The following is a 17,380-nucleotide window of genomic DNA, read 5'->3' as shown; positions in this document are numbered from 1 at the left end:
CGTCATATTAAGTCTCAATTTTCTTCATTGGTGTCTTTTCTTTCCTCCTACACAACTATTACTGTTTCTCAAACTTTGGGAACTCTTTGAATACCATTGCTAATGTTCTTGCAAAGTCTTTTAATTATACAACTCCATGGTCCTAAATATGTAGCCTCGGCCCTAAGACCTCCAAGTCCTATTTCTAGCTGCCTACTAGAAACCTCCATATGTATAATATATTGAAACTTCACACTAAGCACATATATGGTACTATAAATAAGTAAAATCATGTAGTATATATTTTCTGTATCATATATGCATAAATTTATGGAAGTCTGTAATTTATTATGATGAGTAAATTCATTTTTCACTTTCCTTAATTTCAAACTCCCTAGGAACCCAGCTTGATACATTTCCAAAACCTCCAGCTAGAAGGAACTAAGTATTGGTTCATTTGTACTGGCTGGTTTAAGATGGACTTTATGGACTTTAAGATGGCCATAATCATAGCAGCTATACTTTTCCTTTCATAATTTTAAAGAGGTGGTTATAAAATGGTGCTATTTTTACTTTGATTTCCTGGGACTCACTATCATATGAAAAAAATTAATTTTGGAATTTCCTTTTTGTTCCCCCATTCCTCCTCTTCTCATTTTTCAACCTTAGACATAGGTGAGGTTTTCTATTTCCATTAAAATGCTTTCCCGAAACTGAAATTCCACATGAGCTACTGCACTAAAAAAGCGATGAGCCCTGCAGACCCCTGTTCTCATAAGCACACTTGTTTCCATAGAATGAAGACGCCGGGGACTACACGTGCGTAGCCGCCAATGAGGCCGGGGTGGTGGAGCGCAGCATGAGCCTGACTCTGCAAAGTAAGCTGTTGCGCCCGTCCGTCGTCCGTCCGTCTCCCGCAAACACAACAGCGGGAATGTTGCCTAATGGAGAAGGGCCATTTCCTTTAAACCCGTAACATGTTCCTTGAGCAGGAACTTTCACAGTGTGTCTAGTTTCCTTTTCTGATGAGAATGGAGCAGTGGTCGGGAGCCATTATACCAATATACTTCTGTAGACTCCTTTTCTGCTTCTGGCTGACACCCACAGTTGGTAATACAGTCACAGTGTCCTGGTGTCAAACCTTCGACAACAGGGAGTACTCTCTGTGGTTCACTACACTCTTGCCTCGTGCGTACAAAGAGATCATTTTGCATGCTTTTAAAATATGTACTAAATACATTGTGGGAGAAATAAATCTATCCTCAATAAAAGGAAACATGTGTATTAAAAATAAAGAGTAATTTAAAGGAGCTCAAGAGGGCTTCCAGGCAGATTGGCAGCCGTCTTCCATGAAATAGCTGTGTATTCTGAGTGGGATTCTTTATTCTTCGTGGAGTCCCTCAGGGAATGCCATCGGCCATCAGAGCTTCCAAAATTAGAGAAATATGACAGGTTCTGCTGACCCAGGTCAAGAAAAACGTCATCAGATCTGCTAACATACAAATCCTGACTGGATCCTTTCAACAACTAACATAAAAAGGCCAAAAATATTATTGACATTAAGATCAAAGCACAGAGCAGTGTTTTCATTCAGATAAAATGTTTACATTTGATTGATGATTCCGTAAATGATGTGCTTTATTTGACCATGAAATATGTATACATGGAATTTTATATTTATTTTACCTTTTAGCTTCATAGACATCAAATTAAGATTCTAAGTTGAACGACATAGTTCTCTTGGCCCTGGTATCATGAGCGGACAAGCTTATTTAGTAACTTTATTGGCATTTAGTGTGAATGATAAACCCGAAGTACTTGCTTTATTTGGCATTAGTTTGCAAGTACATGATGTTATCTAAATGTGAGGAAGTCAATGAAAGCAGAGGCTGTTTCTCTATAGATGTGAACATTGGTTGAAAGGTGAATTAGTGGTATGGCTCTACATGGTACACATGGTTCTTTACGGTAGATATAGAAGAGCAAGGTGCTGTGGGACAGTTGTGAAGACAGCAGAGCTAAGGTGAGAAGGTGACTTTTCTCAAAGGTGTGTCAGTAATGCCTTATAAAACACTAGCATATAAGTGTTTCCTTCCATTTTTGCTTTAACTTTCCCAGGAGGCACACTTCTCTATATATAATAGGCCGCCCCTGTGCAGAAGGATCTAATGCTTTTTCTCCTGTCGCTGAGTGAGTCCACCCCTCCCAGTTCAACCTCACTATCACTGTGTGATCGTCCCACGGTTTGTAGCAGGAATCTTAAAGAGTCTTATTAATGAAATCAAAACTGAGCCAAGTATTGGGGTGAACACAGGAAGATCAGAGAGACAGAACAAGCCACAGCTAACCTCACCTGGCCAACTTCTCAGCTGGTCTTATTTCCTCAGACAGGAAGCCTCTGTGTCCTCATATCTGAATGGCTCTAAGCTGAACTGTGCTGCTCGAAACCTAAAAGCTTAACCAGTCAAAATGCTTCTAGTTCCTGGTTTCCACACCTTATATACCTTTCTGCTTTCTACCACCACTCCCTGGGATTAAAGGCTCACTTTCTGGGATTAAAGGCATGAGTCACCATGCTTGGCTATATCCTTGAACACATGGATTTCTGCCTTTGGAATGCTAGAATTAAAGGCGTGTGCTACCACTGCCTATCCTCTATGTTTAATATTGTGGCTGCTCTGTCTCTGACCCCAGATAAGTTTATTAGGGTGCACAATATGTTGGGGAACACAGTACCACCACACACAATTCTCCTTTTCCACAATGTCCTTGCTGGCCTCTGCTCACTCATTCAACTGAAAAGGTGTCTGAGATTCTTGAGGGGAAAGGAAAGCATAGGTTTTAGCAAGCACTGAAAAACATTGTGAACTACCACCCCATTACCTGAGCCAAGCATCCTTTATAGTCATGAAAATGCCAAGTCTAACTCCATGCTGTGTCTCTCACCAAATGGAGGTATCTTCTCCCTGCTGAAGGGCCCAGCCTCCATTTTGAAAATGTACTTCAAGATCTTCCTCCCTAAGGAAGCCTCTCCTGAGTTAAGTTTACAGGCATGTAGAATGATACAGAGAGAAGTATCCTGCCAGCAGCTGCATCTGATTCCTTTTTTTTTCTGTGAGTGTATGTTAAACTTTATTAGATACTGCCCAACATTACCTCCAAGTGCTTGTCAGAATTTACAGTCTCATAGGAATGTAAGCCACGCTCTCACTAAACTAGTTGAATGCCTCTGCCAGTTTACTCATTGGCCTTCTCTTTCTCTGACAGTCAATCAAGTTAGGTCTGTGCATGTACTCTTTGGCCAGACATATAAATATCTTCATAAAGTACCTGTTTTTTCTTTTTAACACATCTGGTCCTTTCCAGGAACTTCACTTGGGTTTGCTGTTCCTGTCCAGATGCTGACAGAAGCCTCTCCCTTCTCCCAAAACTCCTTCCTTTCATTGCTAGGATTCCTGTTTCTTCTCTATTGATTGCCCCGGTGGTCAGTTCTATGTATCACTTATAAACCAGCCTTCTGCCCACCTCTTTGTACCCTTGTTTGCATGTCACATCATCTCTTTACCATGTCACTTTCTCTTTTGAAGCCATCTCATCCAATTAGGAAAAACAGATCCACATTCCTTGCCAATATCTCGATTTTGAGATTTCTGTGTGGATGTGTCTGAATCTGCCTGCCATCTAGGCCTGTTTATGTGGGTGTCTCATAGATACCTCAAGGTCAATGTCATAAAAGAAAATACAAATCACCACCCACTCCCCACTGCCTCCCATCAGATCTCTTCTTTCATTTGTGTGTTATTGACTTATCTAAGCACAAACCTCATTGCCCAACTCAAAACCCCACAATCATCATTTCTTCTCTTTAGTTCCTACTACTCAATATCAAAGCCCTATCATTCTTTTCAGAATAAAGTCATCACATTTTAATAAGATAAAATGTTTATATAACCCCTTAACAACTGAGAGTCACTGTCTACTTTCCTCACAGGTCCTCCCATTATTGCTCTTGAGCCAGTGGAGACTGTTGTGGATGCTGGTGGCAGAGTCATATTGGACTGTCAAGCAACTGGTGAACCCCAGCCAACCATCACGTGGTCCCGCCAAGGGCACCCCATCCCCTGGGATAACCGACTCACCATGCTTTCCAATAGCTCCTTATTCATCGCTGCTGCTCGCAAGGAAGATACCTCTGAATATGAGTGTGTTGCCCGAAACTTGATGGGCTCTGTCCTTGTCAGAGTGCCTGTCATAGTCCAAGGTAAGTAGGAAGCAGAACCCGAGACAGCTCAGATTCCCAGTCTCCTTCTGGTTTATCAGCTAATACGATTAAAACAACACAGTTTAGAGTCTTCAAAGGCCATGCTAGCCATTCAGAATCCTAAAGTAAAATTTCATTCAAAACTAAGCAAAAATTTTCAGAAAGTGAGGTATATGATATATATACATATGTATATATAAAGGGTAAGCAATATGGAAACTTTTTTATCTTTTATTTTTCCCATAGCCGTGACCACTTGAGTCAGCAGAGGATCTGAGAGGGAATTTTATTGAGTTAACCTCTCACTTCTAGATATTAATTTTACCCTTAGAGCAAAGCTTCCATGGCTGTTCCTCAGCAATCACACGCAGCTCTACAGCCAGCATGCAAACTCAATGAAATGAGACTTCGACGTGTTCACTTGCCAACCCGAGACGACAACACCCCAATGTTTCATTTGCAGTGCATGGTGGCTTTTCGCTGTGGTCCGCCTGGAGGCCCTGCAGCGTCAGCTGTGGAAAAGGCATCCAGAAGAGGAGTCGGCTCTGCAACAACCCACTCCCAGCCAACGGTGGGAGGCTGTGCCAAGGGTCGGACTCAGAAACACGGCACTGTCAAAATAAGTTGTGTCCAGGTATACTTCTGCAGGTGTTTAATAGACTGGAGCGTCTATTCTTTACCTTTGGGCTGCCTCCGGGTTGGTGCTTGCCATTTGAATTTACCTGATGGTGTAATGGTTTTACCTTCCTGTAGTCGACGGTCACTGGTCAGAATGGAGTTTCTGGGAAGAATGCACTAGAAGCTGTGGGCATGGCAACCAAACCAGGACCAGAACTTGCAGTAACCCATCGGCTCAGCATGGCGGGCGGCCATGTGAGGGGCATGCTGTGGAAATCATCATGTGTAACCTTAGGCCTTGCCCAGGTGAGGACCCACCAGCCAAGCTTTTGTATATTAATTCCTGTCCTGGAGTTAAGATCCTCTCTTCCTTCATTGTGAAAAGATGTTATGGCTTCCATCTTTGGGAATCTGCCCACTCTCTGTGTTCTTTTCCTGCTTTACAAAGAACATTGTAAAGACATGACTCTGTTGCGGGAAAATATCTCACTCCACAGAACAGGAAAGTGGTTCCACACTTGGTGTGTTTTTAATCATGCACAAAAACTTAAGTATATACTAACTCACAGATTTGAAAGATGGTGGGGACTTCAGGTGACATCTTATCTAGTCATCCATTTTCAGGTAAGGAAATGAGTTTGGAGGGGTTAAATACTTGCCGGGAAGTGTGCTAACGGAGAGGAGCATGCTTGCATCTTCTCATGTGCTGTCTTACTCATCTGCCTTGCCAAGGAGGTCATGCCAGATGTTTGGTAACCCTGCTGTTGCTGACTTCATATTCCATGCCCCTTTCAGATTCAACTGACAGAATCAAACTCACATAGGCAGAGAATTCTTCTTTCAGGTATACCTGAATGCAAGGATTTGGCCAGTGCTTCTACTGGTATGTTTTCCATCTCTCATCTCTACTATCTTTTCTTTGGCTTCATCCTCCATACAATTCTTCCAGTGTGTGGAAAAAATGGTCACAGGCAATGAGTGGTTCACAGTGGCCTGGTCATCTCAGACCTCAGAGGGAAAAAGTTCCTCTCTCTGAAATTCATTTCGGCTTCTGGGAATTAACTGTGTTTGAGTTTAATTTTGTCACCTGTTTTGTCTGAACGAAATCTAGGAGGTGGGCCCTTTGGTGGCAGCTTGGAGGCCGTGCTCATGTAGGTAGTCAAGGGGTACTGGGCTGAGAGGTCCTTGTTGTGAACCTCTTAGGAAAGACCTGTAGAAGAGAGGAAGGACTAGTCAAGAACATTTCCTTTATTCTAGACTCTTGACAATGTTTATTATGTACTCTGATTTGACGATATCTGAATCTCTAAACACTTGAATGGGTAGAATATGAAATGTTCTATTGAACATAGACAATTAAGTAGGGAGTAAGTTTTAACCTTGATAAGCATATTGAATAAACTCAAAAGAGAGCATTAGTGGAGCAAAACGGAGAGAGAATCATCAAAAAAGATAAAGCTCCCTCAAAAAGAAACAGTCACTGAATTGTGTATTATATCTTGCTATGCACATGAGGAAAAAATTAGAAAACAATGGGAATTTATTAACTAATTCATTAACTAAGGCTGCATAGATGGTAAAAGGGAGTTGAATATTTGAGCCCAGACTGATGCAACATCCAAGTCTATTTGCTTGGATCTGGGATACTTTACTAGAAGTTTGGTTTTATTTCTATTGTATTTCAAAAACAAAGTACTGATCTGGGCATGGTGGTGCATGCCTATAATCTTCCCCCAAAACAAACAAGCAGGCAGACAAACAAAGCCCACTGCCCTGAAGTCTTCAACATGAGTAAAACATCAAGAGTTTGCTTTAGTCTCTAAAGTAAATGGCATTAAAGTAAAGGAAATATAAGTACCTAATTAGAGAGTTTATATTCCATTGTCAGCTTAGGAAATTATATAATGAAAGTGTTTGCAATTTGTAATGAAAGTGTTTATAATGAAGGGTGTTTGTAATTATGTTTAAATAAGTGTCATCTTTTCTCTCCATGTTTGATAACTATTTGTTTACAATTATTTTGCCCACCGTTTTATTGATCTACTATTTTGGGGGGGGCCTTTCCTTAGTTATGCCACAATCCATAAGCCAGTTGAATTTAGCCATTGTTTGGGCCCCTGAGACAGACAATGAGTGAGAGTCATGCCTCTTTTCAACTGAGTGCTTAGTGACGCCACCCTAGTGGGTAGATGCCAGCCATGGAGGCAGTAGGATGTCACAAAACTAGCAGGTGCTACTATTTCCCCTGATAGTATGTATGTGCAGGGATGCTTTACAACCACATAAACATTTTATCATTCTTTCACCCACTAATGTTGGTATCCATGTGATTATTTCCTGCATAAGTTACTCTTATGTGTCTCATAAAACACTGATTTTTTTCTGTTGTGTCTTGTATAGCTGTTATCATTTTATGTTGCAAAGAACATTTTGTTTATTATTTCTTTATTGACTTACATCAATCAAGACTCATTATTCAGTAGTGTAATAACTCAAGTATGTGGTGGTAATCTAATTGTATTGAAATATTATTTTGATTTGTACTGAAATATTAATTTGATTGTATGTTAATAAATAAAGTTGTCTGGGGGTCAGAGCTATTAGAGCCATAGCAAGAGTGTGGCGGTGGTGGCACACGCCTTTAATCCCATAGATATCTGTGTGTTCAGGGTCAGAGCTATTAGAGCCATAGCAAGAGTGTGGCGGTGGTGGCACACGCCTTTAATCCCATAAGATCTCTGTGTGTTCAGGGATACAGCCAGCATTGGAGACATATGCCTTTAAGACCTAGGGGGCTGTACATTCAGACAGTGACGAGGCAGTCATGTGTTTGGGTTTACAACCAATGAGAAGGCAGAACAACATACTTTAAAAATACGAACCGACAGGAAGTAGGTCTCTTTTCGCGAAGCTGGGACAGCAGGAGGAAGGGTGAGATTTTAGCTCTGAGCTCTGACTTCTCAGCTTTCTCTTTTACATTGTTTCTGTGTTTCTTATTTAATAAGACGGTTGGTTACATCTACACAAGTATTTTTCAGGGGGTTCATAATACACCACTAATTTATCTATTATTATGCTCAAAATATCCTGGATTTGGTTTCAGAAGATTCAGTGCACCCTGAGTATTGAAGCTTAACACATAGAAGCTAAGCCACTGGCCGAGAATTGCACAGCCCATAAGGACTGAGCGCCCTCCGGCCCCAGGGCTTCCCCAGAGTGGCTATTCCTGGCCTGGGCCTATGCTGCTCTTCACAGAGCTTCCACCTATTATAACAAATGCACTGGCTGTAGTTTGAAATCCTACTTAGCAGTTCTTCTCTGTGTCTTCTTTGTGGATTGGTTTGGCTATTTAGGAGGTTTTCGGAATCTGCCAAACATCATGATTCTGTATGCTTTCTCTGGTTTACATTATCTTTCCTCATTTTCTTTCTTTCTTTTTTTTTGTGTTGTTTATCTCTCTATATAAAAGAAGTTTTCAATTCTACTCCATCTTATGTCATAAAAGCTAATCTTAGTTAGGGTTTCTTTGTGAATTAAATATAAAAAGTCAAAACATTTTCAAAGGGAGTTTCAAACTTCTGTTTGTGTAGTGTAGACTAGAAAGAAGACAGACATGACATAAATAAATGCCAGTCAGCTCTAGCCTCCTGTAATAATGCATTTTTATATTACCAGAGGTTTGGACTTGGGTTAACTAACGTCCTTGAAATTAGGCTGTTTTCAAGTCCCTGGGTCTGCAGAACGTCTGAAGTGATGCAGTCGATATGTGAGGACTGTGAGCATTATAATCTCCGCACAGTGGTTTTCAATGCTCCCTCCCAGCTTCTTGGGGTTAGTCAGTATTGTCTGAGGACAAACTCTTGTTGAGTACAGTAGGTTCATACGATTGTGTTTCCCACTGTCTACAAAGCAAGAGAATAAGTAGCCACCTTAATCAGAGATCAATTAATTATGAGAAAATGCAATATTTAATATTTTCTTTAAAACCAGACAAATTAGAATCTCATTGGTTGATTTCAATATTGCAGTTTCTTAGAAGTTATGTTGAGAATACTTAGATGCAAGTCTTCACCTCACTTTTGGTTCATACCTTGGTAAAGCTAGTGACCAACGAAGCATACTTCATGAGCACCGTATCTAGAAAGCTCTTTGAGGGAAATCTGGCCTGATACTGACTCTTGCATAAGGGAACCCACAGTGCTGATTCTCAGCCCACGCACCTGGTAGGAAGCGGCAGGCTGTTCCAGTCCTGTGGTCTGATGCTGTAATGTGTTAGCTACCAAAAGGAAGTTCTTAATTGCGCTCTTTGGAAACTACTGGTCAGTTTTGCTTCTGTTGTTTAGCACGTAGGTGAGTGTGTTATTCAGAATTTCTAGTTCATGAACATTACGTAATGGAGAAAATTGTTCAAAGACTTAGACCTGTGCAAATCACCCTGTTGTCGAGAGATCCAAGAACATACTGAAGTGGGAAGCCAGGCCACATTTAGAGATGCACTCTTGCAGTCTTGGGTCCAAAATAGCATTGTTGAAAATGTCTTGTTACCCACAGCATATCTAGATCTGTTAAACAGACTTGCTTAGAAGCTTCTGGTCTCTTCTGCTCTCCCTAGAGTACCAAATGTTCACAAATGCTTAGCTAGGTCTTTAAACACTCAGGTTCTGTTTACATATGGTTACTTGATTAAATTTGATTTTAATAAAATAGCCTCCTTTGAATAATTGTAAGCATTTATCTTGGCATTAGTTAAGCCTTCTGAATGTCCCTGGACACAATTCCCTCTGAAAACCAAACATGAGAAAAAGAGAACATCATTAGTTATATTTCTTTTGGTTCAACTTTAGTTATTTTAGATTGTGGGATTTTTTTTTAACTCACTATGGAGTTAATTTATTTGCATAATTTTGTTATTTAAATAAATACGGTTCTGTGGCTTGAAACTGCCTCTGTTGTTTATAGTCCATGGAGTGTGGAGTGTTTGGCAGCCTTGGGGTGCGTGCAGCAAAAGCTGTGGGAAAGGCAGTCAGACAAGAACAAGGCTCTGCAACAACCCGCCACCGTCATTTGGTGGGGCCTACTGCAGCGGAGCAGAAACCCAGATGCAAGTCTGCAGTGAGAGACCCTGTCCAGGTGAGACGAGCAGAGACCACACTTAGCTGATAACATCTGCCCTCACCAACAACGTCACTAGCTGATAACATCTGCCCTCACCAACAATGTCACTAGCTGATAACATCTGCCCTCACCAACAATGTCACTAGCTAATAACATCTGCCCTCACCAACAATGTCATTAGCTAATAACATCTGCCCTCACCCAACAATGTCACTAATAACATCTGCCCTCACCAACAATGTCACTAGCTAATAACATCTGCCCTCACAAACAATGTCACTAGCTGATAACATCTGCCCTCACCCAACAATGTCACTAGCTAATAACATCTGCCCTTACCCAACAACATCACTAGCTAATAACATCTCCCCTCACCAACAATGTCACTAGCTGATAACATCTGCCCTCACCAACAATGTCACTCACCCTAACATGACCAAAGTTTGACCTGCTCATATTTTTAAATTTATTTTTATTTATGTTTGTGGAGTGTGTGTGTGTGTGTGTGTGTGTGTGTGTGTGTGTGTGTGTGCCACCAGTGTGGGTACCTGTAAAAGTCAGAAGAAGGGGCACCGGAGTTACAAGCAGTTGTGAGCCACCCAACTTGGGTGCTGAGAACCAAACTCGGGTTCCCTGGAAGAGTCGCACACGCTTTACACCTGAGCCACCTCTCCATCCAGTTTCTCTGGTCATTTCTTAACCTGGTCGTTTTCAGGTCGTAACCGAGCACATCTGATTTTCTGTTAATACAGTTGATGGCAAGTGGGGGACGTGGGCCAGCTGGAGTGCCTGCAGTGTGTCCTGTGGAGGAGGTGCCAGGAAGAGAACACGGGACTGTTCTGACCCACTGCCACAGCACGGAGGAGGCAGATGTGAAGGGAGTGACGTCCAGAGTGATTTTTGTAACAGTGACCCTTGTCCAAGTGAGTGTTGGAGACAGTGAGTCAGCGTCACTTCTGCAGAGCTTTGTGAGGGCTCCAAACCTGAAAGTTATAGTATTTTATTGCTTGCTCTTTGACCTTTCATTTAGGATGCCAAAATGCTGTGTTTTGCTTTAGTGTGTTCTGAACATTACAGTCTCTGCTCGGCAAGAATGGGGACTGTGTTTCCCATATCACCTCTAGCTCATGGGATAGTTTAAATATAATAGCTGAGCAGTTGAAGGGAATCCCATCATTACTAGAATATGTCTTCTGTCTCTAGTCAAAGCATTACCTAAGTCACCTCCATTGGAAAGCTATTCACTTATTGATTGGTTGTCTTTCTGTTTATTTCTTGAAGGGCTTTCCTTGACCTGGGGATGAATGTCATGGTTTCTTTTACTTCTCATTGTTAGAGCTCTGTTTCATGTCAAATTATTTCATGTTGTAGCTCACGGTAACTGGAGCCCCTGGAGTGGCTGGGGAACATGCAGCCGGACTTGCAATGGAGGGCAGATGCGAAGGTACCGCACGTGTGACAACCCACGTCCTGCCAATGGAGGAAGAGCCTGTGGGGGGCCAGATACCCAGATCCAGAGGTGCAACACTGACATGTGTCCTGGTGAGCTTCTTAATTCCAGTCTGCAGGAGGAATGAAGCTGTTCACTTAGTGATCATTGCTACAGCCCTGTCACTTGCCTATCGGGAGTGTCCTAAGTGAAGATTTTGTTTTTGTTTTTGTTTTTGTTTTTGTTTTTTTGTTTTTCGAGACAGGGTTTCTCTGTGTAGCTTTGCGCCTTTCCTGGAACTCACTTGGTAGACCAGGCTGGCCTAAAACTCACGGAGATCCACCTGGCTCTGCCTCCCAAGTGCTGGGATTAAAGGCGTGCGCCACCACCGCCCGGCCTAAGTGAAGATTTTAAAACTGATTCACTAATATTGAACATTCCATTCCTGTTCACAGTGGATGGAAGTTGGGGAACATGGCACAGTTGGAGCCACTGTTCTGTCTCTTGTGGAGGAGGCGAAAGGATGCGGAAGCGGCTATGTGACAATCCAGTACCATCTAAAAATGGCCGTTCCTGTCCAGGAGATGCCACCCAGGTATCCAGATGCAATACGCAGGCATGTCCAGGTAAGTAAGTGAGCTGTGCTTTGGCAGGACCATGGCTAGCACAAGTGTGGAGTCTCCATGCAAATCAGAAAAAGCTACCATTTGGACCCCACAATGAATGAAACAGTGCCAGCTCTGGAAGGGAGGGTTATAAAGACAATGCGCCCCCATAGCAGCACTTACGGCTGGGTTCTGGCCTCTTTTTGCTCCCTTGGGGCTTCTTCATGTCAGAGGACATATTTCTAAAATTTATAGGGAAACCACTATTGACAGCTCCATATGGTTGAAATGGGAAGATACTATTGGACCTTACAACGCTTTAAAGTTTTCTTTAAAAATAAAATGTCCCTGATAATCAAGAAGGCCCCTTTTGACAGGGTGAGAACGATTCACGGTGAGTGATTTTTATATGTATGTGGACAAGCTGGAAGGCCAAGCATCTACCACTTCAACTACTCAGCAAACATGCTCTATGCACAAATGGTCATGGAGGGTTTGGAGACTCCCTCCTGGAGCAAGAGAACAGTTCTGCCTTCAGATGATAATGTGTTCCATCGTCTAGATAGATGGACAGCTTGAGTCCCAGAATCCGACAAGATTTCAAGGAACCCAACCCTTTTCATATGTGTTCTTTAATCAAATTGTTTTGGTATGAATTTTACAGTGCTGTCAAAATTATAAGATAGTTCTCAAATTTTCTCAAGTTAATTGTTGTCTCGATATAGACAATAATGAATGCTCTATCTATAGCTCAAGACTGCTGAGACTCCCATCTCCAAAGGAACTAATGTATACATACAAACATATACATACATACATATGTACATACAGGTGTGTGCACATGCACCACACACACACACACACACACACACACACACACACACACACTGATCTAGACTGAACAATATACCACATTATTCTGTCAGTGACTTGCAACAAGGATTAGATGGTATTTTGTTGGTAAGATTTTTCTCTTTTAAAGAAGGAAACAATAGATAAAAGAACATGGGCTTATATTATTAACAATAATATAGTTGACTTGCTCTACAGTCAATATGTTTAATTTCTTCCACCTCTGTGACTTTGTAGCCTTGACCAGCATATCTCCAAGCCTCTGCCCCTCACCCTTTGCCACTGGAGACCTCTGTCCCACTGTGTCTACTTCCATGTTCTTTTCCTACCTTCTCCACAATCGTACGCTAGTCTTCAATGAAAAGAGAATAGATTCGAAGTACTGTCACTACAAAAATAGGTATATGAGGTGACAAATATGCTAATTAATTTCATCTTTCCTCTTAATGTATACATATTTTAAAACAACACATTATCTACAATAAACATATGCAATTTTAAGTTATCAATTTAGATAAATAAATGTCTCTACTCCAAAACACATTTTGAAGACAAGAAGATAATGTATTTAGTCCTCTCTCTCTAGACCTATAGTGATGGTAGAGCTACATCATTTCTCTGAATTTTGTTTGCCCAGCCTGCAAACTGTGTCTATTTAAGGCTACCTTCTAGTACTGTTGATAGGAACAAAAGAGTTAATGCACATGAAGTGTTTACTGCCACATGTGACTTTCTCTATAAACTCAATGTAGTCATGGTTTCATCACCATCAACAAACACATGCTTTATTTGGACTGTGAGAATGGACATACTGTATTCTTTGGCTTAAGCAATAGTACTATGATGTTCACAGATCGGAGGGATACTAGATTTATGGGGATAATGGGTGTTATGTGAAAGTGGAATCTTTTAAAAGCCTATTAATTTTGCTTTCAAATTTGGATGCCCTAGGACTCTTTTGATGTCTGAGAAAAGATTTGTAGCATCTCTGCGCCCTGGCTTTCCTTTCCTTAGTGTAATGTTGATGGAATTGCTTCCTTCCCTCAATAGGTGGACCCCAGCGAGCCAGAGGGAGTGTTATTGGGAATATTAATGATGTTGAGTTTGGAATCGCTTTCCTCGATGCCACAATAACAGATAGCCCCAACTCTGATACAAGAATAATACAGGCCAAGATTACCAATGTGCCTCGAAGTCTTGGTGAGCCACTCTATTTATGAGAAATTTAATAAACTTATTTATTACATTTAATTAATTAATTAGTTGTTATTTATTTGTGTGTGTGTGCGTGCATTCATGTGTGTATCATGGTATGTATAGAGATGTGAAAGGGCAGCTTATGAGAATCAGTTCTCTCCTCCCACCCTGTGGGTCCCAGAAATTGAACTCCTGTCATCAAGCTTAGCAGCAAGCACCTCAATTCACTGAGCCATCTCACCTTCCTTCATACATTTCTTTTTAAAAACATACTTTATTTTTTAATCTTACTAATTTCACCTAAAGATTCTAAAGGATGAAACATTAAGTCATTGGTATAATACATTGTCTTTATCTCAAAGAGAAACTGGTTGGGGAGAGATCAAGTACATTAGTACATGTATGAAAATGTTGTAGTGAAACCCAGTATTTTGTATAGCTAGTATATGCTAGTAAAAAAGATACACAAAGACATATTGATTGCACATTAGTCAACATTAGCATCCACTCTTGTGAATAATATACTATGACAATAATTGGCTGTAAATATTTTGCTCTGTAACTCTGTCTTTTTCTCTTAGGTCCAGCAATGAGAAAGATCATTTCCATCCTAAATCCCATTTACTGGACAACAGCAAAAGAAATAGGAGAAGCAGTCAATGGTTTTACCCTCACTAACGCAGTCTTCAAACGAGAGACCCAAGTGGAATTTGCAACTGGTTAGTGTCAGGTGAACGTAATATTCTACTAGATATAGACAGACAGACAGGTAGACAGACATAGAGACATAGATATAGATACCTATATTAGATATAGATAGATTGCTATAAAGCTTCGTGACTAAGAACAATTTGGTGCATGCTCCCATGAAAAGTTATTTTAAGTTTTTGGTGCATATTACATGAATAATGTAAAAAGCAGTTTTATATTTTTCTGTCAGTGGATACTAGTACAAGGTCTGTAAGGGACTGTGTGTTATCAAGTAGAATAGTAAACTTGTGACCCAATAACTTCTTTCTCTTCCTTACTGTGCCTTTGCCTTGAAACCTTTGAGGGGTTTAAAGCATGAAGAACAAAGGAAAATCATTCTTGTTGTTAATCAAAGCCTTGTCTTTAACCATGAGTCACCTCATCTATTTATGATGATTCTTTACCTAACAGATGGAAGCAAAGCCCAGCACACTAATGCTTCTGGCCCTGCTTTTGTCCTAAGCATTGTGCATTAGCCCTTTGCGGCCCTTCCTGTATTCACAAAGGTTCATACAAAGCTCCACTTCAGCCTCCATGGAGTGGGCCAGTCTCCATGGGATTGACCTTTGAGGAAGAACGTGAGGGAGGACTTCGCCTTAACCAATGTTTAATCAGTACAGAGGACAGGGGGGCCTTTTGGTATCCATTCACATACAAAGATGCCCTTTAAACATTGCTGAAGCTCTGGAAAAAACAAAACCCTGTAGCTAGGCCTGTGGGCATTGCTGGTCCCTGGTGAAGTTGCCTGGCCCATATAATAGGCAGTAACTGTGTAGAAATGTTTGATTATTGCTTGAGTCTAAAACATGGAATCTTCTGCATAACCAAATGCTATACTTTTACCAAATAGAATTTTGGAAGACAACTCAATAAGGCTAACTTTTTAACGGGAAGTGTTTGTGCTAACAATTCTCTTACATATTTATTTACATTTGAAATAAAACTATAATATTAGATCGGTCTTCTCTATGCTTCCACAAACCATATATATAGTAATAATAGCTGTTATTATTATTGCTGTGCAAACAAATGCATTGTCATTCCCAGGGGAGGTCTTGCGGATGACACACGTGGCCCGGGGCTTGGATTCTGATGGCACTCTGCTGCTCGATGTCATTGTGAGTGGCTATGTCCTGCAGCTCCAGTCACCTGCTGAAGTCAGTGTGAAGGTAACAGGTTACAAGTTCTCCGTGGTTATTAGTGTGCGGATGGGGCAGGGGGACAAAAGCCCTGTAGACAGAGCACAGGGGTCTTTGGTTCTTACTGCTTGGCTCTGGGGATAAATTACTACTCCAGCAAGGTTGTAAATAACCATCTGGTCTTTGCTCAGAAGTCTCCAGGGGCTCAGCTTTTACATCTCTCTGAGTGTTTTTATTGCTGAGTGTGGCAGAGCCAGAAGAGCCGCTGTGCTGATTTAAGCCACTTGTTAAGTTCTCTTCTGAAAGAGAGAACAGATCCCTGTAAGAAGTTTTTTGTGTACCATCGATAAGGAGGGGGGGAAAAGGAGAGGGGAAGAGAAATGAAGTAATTATATTTTAATTTCAAAAATTTTTAACGTGAAAGAAATGGAAAAATAAAACACTTTGTGAACTTACAGAGTGGAGAAAATAGTCTCTGTACAACTTGCTTTGTTCCTGACCTACAACCAGAGTGTCTTGTGAAACCACCAATTGTGACCATAAATTACAAACCTGGTTATAATGAAAAGAATCGATCTAGGAGTTATTTTCCAGAAGACTACTGTGCAGTTGCAGTTTTATCCAGAATTCCAGTGTTACTCTCCAAGGCTGCTGCTTCTCCCTCACGGCACACCTCACAGTACACTATGAAAAACGCCAGGTGCCATGTTGACCCTCAGTCCTTTCCCTTAGGATTACACGGAGGACTACGTTCAAACAGGACCTGGGCAGCTCTATGCCTTCTCAACCCGCCTCTTCACCGTCGATGGCATCAGTGTCCCCTACACGTGGAACCACACCATTTTCTACGATCAGGCCTGGGGGAAAATGCCCTTCTTAGTAGAAACCCTTCATGCAGCTTCTGTGGAGTCTAACTATAACCAGCTGGAAGAGACACTGGGTTTTAAAATCCATGCTTCAATTTCCAAAGGTAATGTGAAAAATCCAAATATCTGCTGCCATCTTGTTCTCTTTTCTTTTTCTTTCTTTCTTTTTTTTGGGGGGTTTTCTTTTATTAATTAATTAATTGATTATTTTTTATGTGCATTGGTATTCTGCCGTGGGTGCCAGGTCCCCTGGAACTGGAGTCACAGACAATTGTGAGCGGCCATGTGGGTGCTGTGAATTGAACACAGGTCTTCTAGAAGAGCAGTCAGTGCTCTTAACCATTGAGCCATCTTTCCAACCCCGCATCTTGTTCCTTTTAAAAGCCTTGAAGACATTCAACGTAGTAATTTGAAGGCCCAGACCTAGCATGCTAGAGTGCGGTTTTCCTCGTGTGCTGCGCTCTTTGTTTCTGTTGTAGGTTAGCCCTGTGTAAAGCTTGTTCAGTTGAGTTTAGTTTACTAGGATGCCTCGTCATAGTACCTGGCAGGATTGGTGTTCCAGTCCATCA

The 17,380-nt window shown here is 41.3% G+C and overlaps 1 protein-coding gene across 3 annotated transcripts in view; it reads left to right on the top strand.

Moving 5' to 3' along the window:
- The window catches only part of Hmcn1 (hemicentin 1), a 440,991-nt gene that overhangs the window by 392,291 nt on the left and 31,320 nt on the right, over positions 1-17,380 (top strand). For all 3 annotated transcript variants that reach the window (XM_076547592.1, XM_076547591.1, XM_076547593.1), the window contains 12 exons: positions 776-857; positions 3,971-4,240; positions 4,704-4,874; positions 4,994-5,164; positions 9,818-9,988; positions 10,726-10,896; positions 11,345-11,515; positions 11,858-12,028; positions 13,910-14,059; positions 14,638-14,775; positions 15,854-15,975; positions 16,678-16,915. In XM_076547592.1, coding sequence (XP_076403707.1) covers positions 776-857; positions 3,971-4,240; positions 4,704-4,874; positions 4,994-5,164; positions 9,818-9,988; positions 10,726-10,896; positions 11,345-11,515; positions 11,858-12,028; positions 13,910-14,059; positions 14,638-14,775; positions 15,854-15,975; positions 16,678-16,915 — 2,026 coding nt within the window. The remainder of the gene's footprint in view (positions 1-775; positions 858-3,970; positions 4,241-4,703; positions 4,875-4,993; positions 5,165-9,817; positions 9,989-10,725; positions 10,897-11,344; positions 11,516-11,857; positions 12,029-13,909; positions 14,060-14,637; positions 14,776-15,853; positions 15,976-16,677; positions 16,916-17,380) is intronic.

Source organism: Peromyscus maniculatus, chromosome 11 (genome assembly GCF_049852395.1).
Source record: "Peromyscus maniculatus bairdii isolate BWxNUB_F1_BW_parent chromosome 11, HU_Pman_BW_mat_3.1, whole genome shotgun sequence".
In the NCBI taxonomy this organism is placed as follows: Eukaryota; Metazoa; Chordata; class Mammalia; order Rodentia; family Cricetidae; genus Peromyscus; species Peromyscus maniculatus.
This window is presented reverse-complemented; position numbering and strand designations above follow the sequence as displayed.